The sequence below is a fragment of the Prionailurus bengalensis genome, chromosome X, assembly GCF_016509475.1.
Source record: "Prionailurus bengalensis isolate Pbe53 chromosome X, Fcat_Pben_1.1_paternal_pri, whole genome shotgun sequence".
Lineage (NCBI taxonomy): Eukaryota > Metazoa > Chordata > Mammalia > Carnivora > Felidae > Prionailurus > Prionailurus bengalensis.
The window spans coordinates 35,930,232-35,946,092 of record NC_057361.1 but is presented as its reverse complement, the minus strand read 5'-3'; the positions used below and the strand labels follow the sequence as shown (position 1 = coordinate 35,946,092).

Sequence of the window (15,861 nt, the reverse complement as noted above, 5' to 3'; positions counted from 1 at the left end):
GAGCATTGCCTTAGAGTAGGAGGCGTTGCAATCTTTTGGATTTTTTCTCTAATCATTTTGCCCTCTAAATTATAAATGTTGTAAAGTGATAGGAAATTATCAGGAAGGATTATTACCTACTTTTCTCTTACCAGGTTAATTAGAAACCTACCTGCCTTTTATTGGAATATACTCAAATTACAAAATACATGTTGTAAGACAGATCTAAAAATATATTAATTCCTACTCAGACATTAGTGAAGGGGAAAATTCCTTTAAAGTTTTAATAAAAATCTTGAAAGAAGGTTATGACCCACTTCAAAACTTTCAGAACTGGTTTCTATTATTACATTATAGTCTGAACTATCTAAAATACTATCTTCCAGAGACTTCCTTCCTGATTCTCAAACCCATGCTCTCTGATATGTGCATGTTAGTTACAACTACAAAACTGTAAACTGAGCATTTTGTGACATCTTTGGGGGAAGGTGGGTGCTGACCTGACATGCTTTATTACCTTCCACTGACTTTCAGAAAGGCGTGAGGATTTTTATTTCAGAACCATATGTGGTAGCTAGCCTCCAACAAAGATCCCTGCCTCCTGGTATTCCCACCCTTGTATTTTCCTCCCACAGTGTACCAGAAATGGGCCAACAGGACACAGCTGAAGTGATTGTGTGTCACTTCCCAGATTACGCTACAAAAGACCATGGCTATCTTGGGCTTTCTCTCTCTTGGAATACGTGGAGGGAAGCCCTGTCATGAGCAGCCCTGTGGCCCCCATGCCAAGGAAGTGAATGAAACCTGCAAACAACTGCGTGAGTGAGCTTGGAAATGGATCCGCCAGCCCAAGGCAAGTCCAGAGACTACAGCCCCAGCCGACAACTGAGAGATCCTGAGCTGGAAACACGCAGCTAAGCCACTCCCAGATTCCTGACCCTCAGAAATCGTGAGGTAGTATTTGTTGTTTTAAGCTAAGTTTTGGGTGATTTGTTACTGATACACAATAGTTTTCCAGAGTTTGTTCTCCCCCTGAATGCAGAGTGTGAAATGCAGAAACTGCCTACAAAAAGGACTACTGCTTAGATGCCACAGAAGATAAAGGAGGGGTGGGGGCGCCTGGGTGCCTCAGTCAGTTGAGCATCAGACTCTTTGATCTCAGCTCAAGTCGTGATCCTGGGGTCATGGGATTGAGCCCTGTATCGGGCTCCGTGCTGAGCGTAGAGCCTGCTTAAGACTCTCTCTCCCTCTGCCCCTCTCCCCAGCTTGCACTCTCTAAAATTAAAAAAAAAAAAAAAAAAAAAAAAAAAGATTTTTAAAAAAGAAGATAAAGGGGAATCTTCCAGAGTTCCACTAATGTTGTGCCTGTCTTGTCCAAGACCTGATGTCTTCAGAACCTTTCAGTCAGTTGTCAATTTCTTTACATTTGAAATCTTTAACCAAAGTAAGGTTTAAGTAGTCTTCACCCAGCAGACCACTCTGGAACTTCCCGCATCCTCCAGAGGCCAGAGATTCAGGGTCAAATCCTAGAGGGTAGCCTCTGCTGCAGAGGTAGTGGCCTCACATCCACATCCCCACCCTTCTCTCCCCACTTCATGCAACCTGGTTTGACAAGTTCTTAGTACCCATGGGATTCCTAGGGGAACACGGGGCTAATACTGTTGACCACTGACCACCACCCCCACCCCTAGCTAGCATTTAATACAGGGCAATAGGCTTACCAGTTTTACCAGCTGCCATTCCCCGCCCCCCACATCTAGACATGAAGAAAAGAGGAAAGGGTTAGGATTTTGTCGTTCTTATTCTCTAGTTACCTAAAATCCAGGGTTGACAGCAACAGACCTCAGAGTTGTTTATCTTGTTTCTATGGTAGAGTCTGTCATTGCTCTCCAGCCACCAAGAGATTCTAGGTTCTCTTAATAAGTACCCCTTTTAAAAGTCCAAACTGGGTTTCACTGAACTCATTTAAACCCACTTTGAAGTATTTCCCTTGGTAGACATAGCCCCCGAGTTATTTTTACTGTAAGAGATTAATGCCTGTACCAAGTTTTAAAAATCATGAATGCTATTAGGCACCGTTACTTGGCCTGGACACCCCAAAACAAGTAACAGAACATCCCAAGAGAGCTTTCATTCAGTCTTCCTCCCTGTAAAAACTACCCCTCGAGGTGTGTGCAGGTCCCGTGAAGAGAAAGACCAGCCAATCTACCCTCCCCTAAACAACACTGTATTTCCAGAGCACGAAATAAACACTCTGCAGCTTCCGTTCTTTGCTACTTTCTATTTTTTTTATTAACCAAACTGCAGGTTTAAATCAGATTCGAACTGTTTTATTTGAGTCAAAACCAAACTTTTCACTGGCCTTTTCTTCAGGAAGAGTAACAGTTCAGTGCTTGCAAGCTGCAAAAACTCAATCGGGCCCACTCAGCCAGGTTTGGAGGACGACGGGTTGGAGCTGGGGGCTGCCTAGCAGGAGTTGTCATCCTCAAAGTCGCTAGCACACACACGGTCGCTGGTGGGAACCATGGTGGGGTCGTTGGTGGTGGTGGTGGCAGCGGTGGTGGTGGCGGTGCCGCCGTAGTGGTGGATTACGAAGCGGCCCGCCTGCACACTCTGCGCCATGACGTTGGTGGTGTGGCACGCCAACAGCAGCAAGTTTCGAGGCTGTACGCGATAGGCGAAACGCATGAAGGCCATCGAGTAGAAGATGAGCGCCGTCGTCATGCGGCCGCTGATGATGTCGGGCGGTGCCCTCATATCCTTAAAGGCGGCCAGCGGCAGGCCCCAGTTGGCCACAGGACCCCAGAAGTGCACGCTGGTCAGGTATTCCCGGAACTCCTTGGTCTTCATGTAGTCCCTCGCTCTCCGCCACAGTGCTGCCACCGTCGCCATGATCGCCGAGCGGTGGGGGCACCAACGGAATAACAGCCAACCTCCAAATACGTGGACGCAGACCCCGCCCCACGCAGCATCGGCCGCTGGCCTCGCGCCTTCGCGTGGCTGCCATAAAGTGCTCCACACAGCGCATGCCTCTGTCGCACGTGCCTTTAAGTGCAGGAGGTGTGGCCACGCCCTTCTGCCTTCACGTGACGGCCGTAAAGTGTATCTGACAAGCACTTAACGAGGTTCCGTTGCGTTTGGAGATGGAAGGCGTAGCCTCGCCATCATCCGTAAGCAGCGCTGCCAGAAAGGATGCAGAGCGTGCGTGCTCGTGTGTGTGTGTGTGTGTGTGTGTGTATGTGTGTTCGTTCCTCTAACAAAGGTGAGACCGCAGCCTCGTCTTCACTCGCCATTGGGGTGTGGCCATCGTAGAACTCTCAGGGATCCACGTGGCACGCAGGGAGGTGAGTGTCCGTCCAGCTGTGTGCTTCTCTTCAACTATCCAGGGGAAAACTTGGCTTGTTCTGCCCAGTCTGTGGACAGTGTTGACTAGATGTTGATACAGAATCCTTCAACCAAGTACACAATTTTAGTCCTTATACAGTTTGCCTGAGCATTGCAGACACTGTGACATTCCACCCCTAAATCTTTCAGCATCTGGATCTTAACAAGGACATTCTCCTAACTTAACCACAGTACAATAATCCACTCAGATACTTAACATTAGATACAGTACTATTTAATAGATACAGTACTATTTAATATGCAGTGCATATGTAAGTTTTATAGTTTGGGGCTGTTTTTTTTTTCTTTGACATGGGAGAGGGGGGATCCAGGATCCAGTTAAGATTCACATTTAGTTACGTCTTTTAGATTAATCTCCCTTAGTATAGAGGAGTTCCTCAGCGTTTTTTGTCTTTCATGACATTGATATTTTTGAAGAGTACAAGTCAGGGGTTTTTCAGAATATCCTTAATTTGGATTTATACGATTTCTCATAATTCGATTTAGGTTAAACATTTTGGGTCAAGAATACTACACATGTGATGTTGTCTCCTTAGTGCATCACAGTGGAAGGCACATGATATCCCATTGTTCCATCATTGGTGATATTAAGTTTGATTATCTGGTTAAGGGGTTATCTGCCAGGTTTCTCCCCCTCTGTAATCAACAAAATAATACAGGGGGAGCCTCTCTGAGAGTGTACGGAAATTCTGTTTCAACAGTCTTTCACCTAATAGTTAATATACATTGATGAAAATTCTTAATGACACAACTGATAATTATCTTACAAGTGTTTTCTATTTTTCCAATTAAAAATAACGTGAAAATTATACATTGAAATATTAATACTTTAGTGATTTATAAACAAGACCATGGTAGCTTTAAAAATTAGTACATTGGGGCGCCTGGGTGGCGCAGTCGGTTAAGCGTCCGACTTCAGCCAGGTCACGATCTCGTGGTCCGTGAGTTCGAGCCCCGCGTCGGGCTCTGGGCTGATGGCTCAGAGCCTGGAGCCTGTTTCCGATTCTGTGTGTCCCTCTCTCTCTGCCCCTCCCCCGTTCATGCTCTGTCTCTCTCTGTCCCAAAAATAAATAAACGTTGAAAAAAAAATTTTTTTTAAATAAAAATAAAAATTAGTACATTAATTATGTTTATTTACACCCCAAATATTTTGCAAATATAGCTCCAAGTATATAATATAGCCGTTGCTCAAAAGGAAAACAGCATCATTTTTAGATAACCTTTTTAAAATGTTGGGCTTCCAAATATGGATGACTGGAATACTAAATTGGTTCAGTACTAGTTTGAATTAACACATCAGCAACCATGAATTGAGTGACGTTCTAGGCCTACACCGTCAGATGCTCCAGTGTCCTGAAAGAAATGTAAGCTACCACTCCTTGTCCATAAAAAAACTTTCAGTACTTGTAGATCAGCTAAACTTGGGTTGTTACGTCGTTCTTGATTAACTCTTGCTGTGTGATAAATCACCCCAGAACTTAGTGGCTTAGAACAACAGCAGTCCTTTATTTTACTCACAAATTTGCAGTTTGGATGGGACTCCATAAGGACTGCTTACTGCTCCAAGCATCACCAGCTGGGGCAGCTCAGTTTGGGGCTGGAAGATCCACTTTCAAAGTGGCTCACTAACATGACTGGCAAGTTGATACCGGTTGTTGGCTGGGAGCTCCACTGGGATCATTGGCTGGAAGGCCTCAGTTCTTTCCCACAAGCTGCTTGTACTTCCTCACAGTATGGTGGCTGTGCTTCAAAAATAAGCGCAACAGGAGAATCAAATAGAAGCCCTGTGGTAGGCAGAATTTTACCCCCAATGACCCTTGCCCTGGCATATCTCCCATTGGGATGGGTGGAACCTATGAATATGATTAGATTTCACTCCCATGGTTATATGACAGAAGGGATTTTGCAGGTGTAAGTAAGGTCCCAAATCAATTGACCTTAAGTTAGGGAGATTCTACAAGTGGGCCTTAAGTAATCACTTGAGCCATTTAAATCTGGGTCCATTCTAGAAGCCAGAGATAGAGGATATCAAGGGATTTGAAGTGTGGGAGGGATTTGACGTGAGGGAGATTATCTGCAGCTGGCTTTGAGGGTGGAGGTGGCCACATTAGCAAGGAATTTGGGTAGCCTTTAGGAGCTGAGTGCAGCCCCAGCTGACAGCCAGCAAAGAGGGGCAGACCTCTGTCCTCACAAAGAATTGAATTCTATCAACAATGTGAGTGAGCCTGGAAGTGGATTTTCCCCTCGACCCTGTGAGAACTCAGTCCAGCCAACACCTTCAGTTCAGCTTTGTGAGACCCTGAGCAGAGAACCCAGCCATGCTGTGCCTAGAATTCTGACCTACAGACCCAGATAATAAGTGGGTATTGTTTTAAGCCACTAAGTTCGTGGTAATCTGTTGTGCCACAATGGAAAACTAATATAAGCTATATTGGCTTTTGTGATCTAGTCTCTAAAGTCACATAACATCGCTTTCTCCAATCATAAGCCCACCCAAATTCAATGAGAGAGGACATAGACCCACCTCGCAAAGGCAGTAGTGTGAGTGCCAAAGTCATACTTTAAGAAGAGCATGTGAGGGGCACCTGGGTGGCTCAGTCGGTTAAGCATCCAACTCTTGGTTTGGGCTCAGGTCATGATCTCACGGTTCGTGAGTTCAAGCCCTACGTTGAGCTCTGCACTGACATCACAGAGCCTGCTTGGGATTCTGTCTCTCTCCCTCTCTCTCTACCCCTTCCCTGCTGGTTCTGTCTCTCTCAAAAGAAATAAACTTAGGGGCGCCTGGGTGGCGCAGTCGGTTAAGCGTCCGACTTCAGCCAGGTCACGATCTCGCAGTCTGCGAGTTCGAGCCCCGCATCGGGCTCTGGGCTGATGGCTCAGAGCCTGGAGCCTGTTTCTGATTCTGTGTCTCCCTCTCTCTCTGCCCCTCCCCCGTTCATGCTCTGTCTCTCTCTGTCCCAAAAATAAATAAACTTTGAAAAAAAAAATTTAAAAAAAAAAAATAAAAAAAAAAAAAAAAAAAAAAAAAAGAAATAAACTTAAAAAAAGAGCATGTGGGATGGGAAATATTGTGGCCGCCTTTGGAAAACAGAGTTTACCATGTTACTTTGTAATCACAGAATTATAGAACATTGGAGTTGACAGGATCTCACAGTTTATCTGTAAAATGTGGACAGTGGGACCTACCTCACAGCAGTATTGTGAGATTTCAATGTGATAATCCTTGTTCAGGGCTGAGTATAGGATCTGGTATATAACAAGTGTTCAGTGAATTTCTGTTACCTTTTAATCATCCACTGGAACCCCCTCATTTTACAAATGAGGCATGAAGCCTGAAGAGATCATGTCATCTGCCATGGTGATACAGTGAGTTTGCAATAGACCACATCAGTCCTCTGCACAAATCACTTTAACATCTGATGTGTTTCTGTCTTTCCTACCATGTTGTGAGTTCCCTCAGACCAGGGAAAACATCACCAAAGAAACTGTTCCTTCTCCCCGTGAGCCCTTTTAATAGGCTGACTGGATATGGCCCAGAACAAATTGAACAAGACAGGGTCTGCCTTTCAGTGGAGCATTTTACAGCTAGAGAAATGGAGGTACACGCAATGTGTGGCTTTCCTGGTAGATTCCAGGCTGGTAGATGCAGGCCAAGTAATGTCTTTGTATAAGGTTTGTGCCTGGTAGGTACGTGTTGGTTGGTACAGTTATGAGAATGGCCCAGGCGGAGGGTAAGACATAGTAATGGAGCTTGGCCAGCACTTGAAGGGAAACTGGAGAAAGATCCAGGGCTAGGAGTGAGCACAGCTACAGAGACTTCTTCCTGGCTGAAGCAAAGATGGTGACAAAACAGTCTTAGGATTAGAGAACATAAGTGATGTTACCAGGCCCAAGTTTGGCTGCCTGCCGCTTGAAAGGCCAATACTCAAGAGACAAGCGTTGATTGGAAAGGAATATCTGTATTCACATGGCCTGCCACCTGGGGAGAAGGTGGACTCTTGTCCAAAAGCCAACTGTAAGGTTTCTGCCTGGCCTAGAAATTTTGAAAGGAGTTTAATCAGTTAAGGGAGTGCGGTGGTCTGTGGCATTTCTTGATTATGTGCAACTCGATGATGCCAGCTACAGAGTTATCTTGGTGTTTGAAGGTTGTGCAAGAAGTTCTAGTTCCTTGGTGCCAGGGAGGCAGGAGGGCGGGCTGTGCAAGAAGTTCTGGTTCCTTGCTTTGCGGGGGTGGTTGTGGAAGAAGATATGGTTCCTTGGTACTCAGGGTCTTGTGCAAGAATATCCTGTTCTTTCTGCATAGGAGGGCAAGGTCTACAGATGCACAAAGGGAGGTCAGTAAAGTCATTTATGTGACCTTAAAAAAAGAAAACATTTTGCTAAAAAATTGCTGGGCTAATCGGAAAGCTGACGCAGCCTCAAACACACTTGCTGGCCTCTATGGCCTGGGAAAGTTCTGGTCCTTCATTTCCCAAGGCCAGTGGTCTGCATATCTCAAAGAAAGTAAATCAATTCTGTTACAGATCAACGGCCTTAGGTCAGCAAGCGAGGAGTGTGTTAACTTGAAAGCAGGTTAACCCTTAAGACCAGCCGGGTGCTATTACAGTTAATGTTGGCCAATGACTACCTTTCCCCACAGGTAAGTGAGCCCTGCTGTGTATCCCAGTGTGTTTTAACAGCTGAGACTAAACAGCTGAAGGTTTATCATTATTTTAAATACCATCTCTTTACCATTAATATTATTGGAAGTGGTGTTTCTCCCCACCGTGCTGCCTCTCCCAGCATAAAGCTGTCAGGGTCTACTGCGCGACTCAGCCTGGAGACACTAATGTGAACTTGGTCAGTCAGTTCACTATCCTCTTTCAGAGGAAAACGTTGGGAGAAGACAACCAAATACAAAGGTGGGTTCAGACCTTTGCCCAGTCCTCTCCTCTAACCAAGATTCCAGCTCACAAGGTCCTGTGAAATCCTGCCTGATGTTAACAATTCTCGCAGTACACGACCCTTCAGTGAGTTCCAATGCAGTGGACCATAGAGAGCATGCCTTTTTATTTTACCTGTTCTTTTTAACTTTTTAGTTTGTAATAATTTCAAACTCACAGAAAAGTTAAAACAGCTTAAAGCAAGTGTAACAAAGCAAGGAGTGTCAAAAGAACACCCTCCTATCCTTCACCCAGGTTTACCAACTCTAACATTTTGCAACAGTCCCTGTAAAGTTTTCTCTACCTCTAAGGGTATTTCTTAAGAATGTCAGTGTGTATTTCCTCAGCACATGGACACCCATGACTTTGTTTTGCATTACCACAATACACCCATCAAAATCAAGACGTTTAACAATATAATACCATAATCTGCGGTCCTTATTCACACTTTGTTCATTGTCCCAGTAATGTCCTGTTCACAATTTCGTTTTCCTAGTCCCGGATCCAGACCAGGATGATACAGTGCATTTCATCGTGGTGTCTCTTTTACCTCCTTTCATCTAGAACAGTTCCACCTTCCTCTGCCTTTCTTTGCCATTCATGACCTTGACATTTTAGAAGAGTACGGGCCAGATATTTGATAGAATGTCTGTCATTATGGGTTTATTTGATGTTTCTTCATGCCCATCTTCAGGGTGTTCATTTTGGGCAGGAACCCCACGAAGGGGATGTTTTGTCACCAGTGCGTCACATGAGGAGGCAGGCATGTGATATCTGTGTGTCTGGTTATTAGTAATAGTAAGGCAGTCTTTGCCAGGTTTCATCACTGTAAAGTCAGTATTTTCCCCTTTGTAATAAGTAATTTGTGGGGAGGTACTTTGAGACTATGTAAATATCTATTTTCTCATCAAATACTTAAGCTACTAATTTTAGCACCCATTGCCGATTCTTGCCTGAATTCAGTATTACTCTAAAGATGGCAGCATTCTTTTTTTTTAAAACAATTTTAGTCTTCTGGTTTAAAACAAAAGTCAGAAATGTATTTCATTAAAGTTGTCCTGGAATGCTGGCCAACATTTACAAAACATAGGACTATTCCTGAGTTATGGCTACGAAAACCGAACATTTAGGACTTGGGTATTTTATGAAAAAAAAATTTTTTTGCCACATCTATGCTGATCTCCTTGGAGTATTTGCTCTTAAATTCTACCAAAGGGAACAAATAGCATAGTGCCTCAAAAGAAGCTGTGCTTGCGTGCGCTCTCTCTCTCAAAACTAAATAAACATTAAAAAAAATTTAAAAAGGGCTGCCTGGGTGGCTCAGTTGGTTGGGCGTCTGACTTCGGCTCAGGTCATGATCTCACGGTTTGTGAGTTCAAGCCCCATGTCAGGCTCTGTGCTGTCAGCACAGCCTCCTTCAGATTCTGTGTCTCCCTCTCTCTCTGCCCCTCCCTGCTTGTGCTCTTTCTCTCTCTCTCCCCAAAATAAATAAACTTACAAAAAATTTTTTTTAACTAGATGAATAAAACAGTAGGTGGGTATATTGACTCTGCTATTTTCAGTTACTGCTGAAAGTAATTTTAGAGCCATCTGTGACCCTGATTCTAATCTTTTGCCTTTCCGTGTGCTCTTTTTTCCTCATGTGAATACAGTGGCTGAAGGCTGGGTGGGTGCATCTTTCAGTAGCCATGAGAACACCAGTTAAGTGTGCTGTGTCCCCCTTTCTCCAGCTGTAAAGCATGTCATAGCCTGGTCTGGGTACCTCGGTGCAATCACGTGGCTGGAAGGGGGTAGGTTGGGTCCAGGGTCCAGCGAACTGCTTACAATCTTTTGTGATGTCTGCCTTATTCACGTGTCCTGCCATCAAGTCTGTGGAGAACAGAGCAGGAGGCTGCAAAGCCACCCTCCACCCACTCTCTCGCCAGGGCCTCGTCGGAGGAACCTGTCATCAGAAATAGCTGTGCCTACTTCTACATAGTCTTGGCGCCAGAAACGAAAAACCTTTTGTTTTTAACCTTTTAGCGAATGGATCATCCAATATTTAAAATTTTACCAAAATAGAACTTTGACTTTTGAAAACTTTGTTCTCAAAGTATTTCACGTTTACCAAAACGTTTTAAGAATACAAAAAACTCTCATATCCCCTTTGCTCAGATTCACCAATGGCAGGGTTCTGTCAGGGAGGCAGGGCCACTGTGAGTGAGAAGGGATTTATTATAGGGAAAAGAACAGAGCCGTGGGAGGAGCTGGGGATGTGACTGTGTCTGAAAGGGGAACTTGGAGGGTGAGGAGTCACCAACTGGTCAGGTCATCGTGAAGACTCTGGCCCATTCAGCTGCCAAAGCAGGGCCTGGGGCACTGAAAGGGAGGCTGGCAGACAGGCCTGGGGGACTCTTGCCTCTGAGGTGCTACAGCCAAGAGTCCGGTGATGGACCTGGGGAGGGTGGCACTGTTGGTCAGTAAGACCTGCAGTTAGGAAGAAGAGCTGGCCATGGAGCAGAGAATAGAACAAGCTGGAATCTGCCAACACCTCTGCCTCTTGCACTGCATTTAACCCCGAATGCGTTTGGAGAGTCGTGTTTTACTTCTGTATGTCCAGTCTCAGACATGGAAACATATGGGAAAGGCGACTCTGGGAAACAGGGTTCTGGCTTAACCAGGTTGACACAGTACAGACCATTCCAGCCAATTAAAAACTTTTCCATGTTTGGGGCGCCTGGCTGGCTTGGTCAGTGGAGTGTGCAACTCTTGATCTCAGGGCTGTAGGTTCAAGTCCCATGATGGGTGTAGAGATTACTTAAAAATGAAATATTAAAGAAAAAAAGTTTTTCCATGTTTGTTTTATCATTTTCTTTCTAGGTGTGTGTGTGTGTGTGTGTGTGTTAGATTACATATGTATGTCCAAGCATACATTACTGTGTATTTTGTCTGAACCATTTGAGAGAAGAACAAATAGATTCTCTCATGTAACCACAGTACTCATTGACGTAACACTGTATACAATGCTTTATATGATTTTAGTCCATATTTCAGTTTTGTCAACTGTCCCAATAATGTCCTTTATAGCATTTTTTCCTTCAGTGCAGGATCCTGTCCAGTGTCATGCAGGGCATTTCATATTCCTCTTTTATCTGGAACAGTTCCTCCGCCTTTGGTCACTTTTTATGACATGGGTATTTTTGAAGAGCACAGGCCAGATATTTTATAGCACTGTTCCTCAGTCGGGGCTTGCCTGATGTTTCCTCACAGATTCAGAAAGATTATACTTTCTCAGCCAAAATACTATCAGTGATCTGTGTCCTTCCGCGATGATTGCATCCAGAAGCATGTGTGCACCTTCCCATGGTTGTGATGTTCATTTTGATCAGCTGGTCAAAGCACTGGCCAGGTTCCCCACTGTAGTTACAATTTTGCCCCTTGGAGCTAATAAGTGGTCAATAGACGGATACTTCAAAACTATATAAATATCCTGCTCCTTATCAGACTTTCTCTCCCAGAGATTTAGCATCCATGGATGAGTCTCATCCAAATCAATATTTACTACGATGGAAGCAAGGTGAAGATTTTCCAATCCTACCAGTCCCTCCATATATATGTCAGCATTACTGTAAGGAAGAACCTCCCGTCTCCCCCATGTATATACTTACCTGTTTATTACTAAATTGGTCTCCTGGATTCCTGTTTTATTCAGTGATTAGAATCCTTTACTGTCATCTTAATTTTGATGCTCCAGTTGGTCCATATTTGGACAGTGGCAGCCCTTCGAAGCTGTCCCCTCTGACCCCAGCATTAAACTACACAAAATGATATACCCTGCAAAGGCTGTTCCCTCCCCGATTTATTTCATGCTGTCCACCCCCCCACCCCCTCCACCCCCCCCACATCACCCCACCACACACACACACACACACACACACACACACACACACATACACACTACTTATAGGTAACTACTTTCATTTTTTTTTCTGGTTCATCCTTCCTGTGTTTCCTTTTGCAAAAATAAGGAGATAAAGTGCATTTTTACTTATTTCCCCTTTCTTACACAAATGGGAACAGACTATTTATATTCTTTTTCACTTTACAATTTTTCTTGGAAATGACCATATCATCCTCTAGAGATCTTCCAACATCTTTAAAAAAAAATTTTTTTTTAGTGTTTATTTTTGAGAGAGCGAGAGACAGAGCGTGAGTGGGGGAGGGGAAGGGAGAGGAGGAGACACAGAATCTGAAGCAGGCTCCAGGCTCTGAGATGTCAGCACAGAGCCCGATGCGTGGCCCAAATATGTGAACCATGAGATCGTGACCTGAGTCAAAGTTGGATGCTTAAGCAACTGAGCCACCCAGGTGCCCCCCAACATCTTTTTTGTTTTGTTTCCAGCTACAAAGTACTCCATTATGTGGATGTGTCATAGTTTATGTAGCCAGTATCCTTCATTTAGATGATTAGGTAGTTTCTACTGTTTTGCAGGTGTGAGTAATCATGAATATGCTTGTGTATTTTCTTGTTATTACAGGTGTATTTTAAGAGTAAGCCCCCAGAGGGGCACCTGGCTGGCTCAGTTGGAAGAGCATGCAACTCTTGAGCTTGGGGTCATGAGTTTGAGCCCCACATTGGGTGTAGAGATTATATACATACATACATACATACATACATACATATATAAACTAACCTTAAAAGAAGAGCAAGGCCCTATAACTGTTGTTGCTGGATCAGAGGGTAAATATAAATTTAATTTTGTTAGATATGATCAAATTTGCCTTCCATTTTGCATTCTCACAATAGGAGTGTCTGTTACCCCCACGGCATTGTCAACAGAGTATATTATCAAGCTTTAGAATGTTTGCTGCTGTGACAGTAGAGAAATGGTATTTTCCGGTAGTTTCTTTCTTTCTTTCTTTCTTTTTTTTTTTTTATAACAGCCGTATCGAGGCATATCTCGCATACTGTATAATTCACCCATTTAGGGTGCACAATTCAGTGGTTCCTAGAATATTCACAGAGCTGTGCCTCCATCACCACAATCAATTCTAGAACATTTTCATCACCCCAAAAAGTAACCCTGTACCTAGTAGTAAGTCACCCCTCATTCTTCCTTCCCTGAAGCCCCTGACAACCTGTAAACTTTATGACTCTAAGAAGTTGCCTATTCTGGACATTTTGTATGAGTGGAAGCATACAATGTGGCTGTTATGTCTGGCTTCTTTCACTTAGCATATTGTTTGGGTTCATCCATGTTGTGGCGTGTAGTGATACTCCATTCCTTTTTGTGCCAGAAGACCGTTCCACTAGGTGCGTCGACCACATTTTGGTTATCCATTCATCGGGGGATGGACGTTTGGGCTGTTTCTACTTTTGGCTGTTGTGAATAATGCCACTGTGAACATTTACGTACAAGTGTTTGTGTGGGTGTGTGTTTTCGTGTCTCGTGGTTGGATACCCAGGAGTGGAATTGCTGGATCATATGGTAACTCTGTTTAATTTTTTGAGGACGTGCTAGACTGTCTTCCAAACAGGCTGCCACATTTTACAGTCCTGCCAGCAGCGCACAAGGGTTCGTTTCTGCACATCCCTGCCAACACTTGTAATTACCTGCCTTTTTTCATGCCCATCCTAGTCACTGTTCTCAATAACATTTGTAATTTGCACTCTTAGTATGAGTGAATTTCTTTTCATATGTTTAAGGGTCATTTTAGTATCTTTTTAGGTGAATTGTCTATTCATGTCTTTGGCTCATTTCTAAATCGGAATTTTGGACTTTACCCTCAAATTTGGAAAGTTTTTTTATGTATTAGACATATTAGTACTTTGTGCTGTATGTTGCAAGTATTTTCTCCTTGTTTGTCATTTGTCTTTTGACTTTTTAATGGTGTTTTTGGCAGCATTGTTCATAAAAGCCCCAAATGGTGAATGGATAGACACAATGTGGTATATCCATACAAGGGATATTATTCATCAGTAAAAAATAACAAACTGTGGACACATGCTGTGACATAAACGAACCTCAAAAACATGCCCAGGGGCCCCTGGGTGGCTCAGTCAGTTAAGCATCTGACTCTTTTTTCTTTTTTTTTTTTTGTTGAAGTGTTTATTTTATTTTTTTAATTTACATCCAAGTTAGCATATAGTGCAACAATGATTTCAGGAGTAGATTCCTTAATGCCCCTTCCCCAATTTAGCCCATCCCCCCTCCCACACCTCCTCCAGTAACCCTCTATTCTCCATATTTATGAGTCTCTTATGTTTTGTTCCCCTCCGTTTTTATATTTTTGCTTCCCTTCCCTTATATTCACGTTTTGTCTCTTAAAGTCTTCATATGAGCGAACTCATATGATACTTGTCTTTCTCTAATTTTGCTTAGCATAATACCCACTAGTTCCATCCACATAGTTGCAAATGGCAAGATTTCATTCTTTTTGATTGCCAGGTAATGCTCCATTGTATATATATACACCACATCTTCTTTATCCATTCATCCATCAGTGGACATTTGGGCTCTTTCCATACTTTGGCTATTGTTGATAGTGCTGCTGTAAACATCGGGGTGCATGTGCCCCTTCGAAACAGCATACTTGTATCCCTTGGATAAATGTCTAGTAGTGCAATTGCTGGGTCGTAGGGTAGTTCTATTTTTAGTTTTTTGAGGAACCTCCATACTGTTTTCCAGAGTGGCTGCATCAGCTTGCATTGCCACCAACAGAGCAAAAGGGTTCCTCTTTCTCCACATCCTTGCCAACATCTGTTGTTGCCTGAGTTGTTCATGTTAGCCATTCTGACAGGTGTGAGGTGGTATATCATTGTGATTTTGATTTGTATTTCCCTGATGATGAGTGATGTTGAGCATTTTTTTTTATGAGATTTATTGACAAATTGGTTTCCATACAACACCCAGTGCTCATCCCAAAAGGTGCCCTCCTCAATACCCATCACCCACCCTCTCCTCCCTCCCACCCCCCATCAACCCTCAGTTTGTTCTCAGTTTTTAACAGTCTCTTATGCTTTGGCTCTCTCCCATTCTAACCTCTTTTTTTTTTTTCCTTCCCCTCCCCCATGGGTTCCTGTTAAGTTTCTCAGGATCCACATAAGAGTGAAACCATATGGTATCTGTCTTTCTCTGTATGGCTCATTTCACTTAGCATCACACTCTCCAGTTCCATCCACGTTGCTACAAAAGGCCATATTTCATTTTTTCTCATTGCCACGTAATATTCCATTGTGTATATAAACCACAATTTCTTTATCCATTCATCAGTTGATGGACATTTAGGCTCTTTCCATAATTTGGCTATTGTTAGAGTGCTGCTATGAACATTGGGGTACAAGTGGCCCTATGCATCAGTACTCCTGTATCCCTTGGATAAATTCCTAGCAGTGCTATTGCTGGGTCATAGGGTAGGTCTATTTTTAATTTTCTGAGGAACCTCCACACTGCTTTCCAGAGCGCTGCACCAATTTGCATTCCCACCAACAGTGCAAGAGGGTTCCCGTTTCTCCACATCCTCTCCAGCATCTATAGTCTCCTGATTTGTTCATTTTGGCCACTCTGACTGGCGT

At 43.6% G+C, this 15,861-nt stretch overlaps 1 protein-coding gene across 1 annotated transcript; it reads right to left on the bottom strand.

Annotated features, from left to right (window-relative positions):
- Window positions 1–2,293: 2,293 nt before the first annotated feature.
- Window positions 2,294–4,181, bottom strand: MPC1L (mitochondrial pyruvate carrier 1 like). Its single transcript, XM_043569690.1, has one exon. It carries the CDS (start codon window positions 2,869–2,871, stop codon window positions 2,446–2,448), a length of 426 nt encoding a protein of 141 aa, XP_043425625.1. The 5' UTR covers window positions 2,872–4,181; the 3' UTR covers window positions 2,294–2,445.
- Between the last annotated feature and the right edge of the window lie 11,680 nt (window positions 4,182–15,861).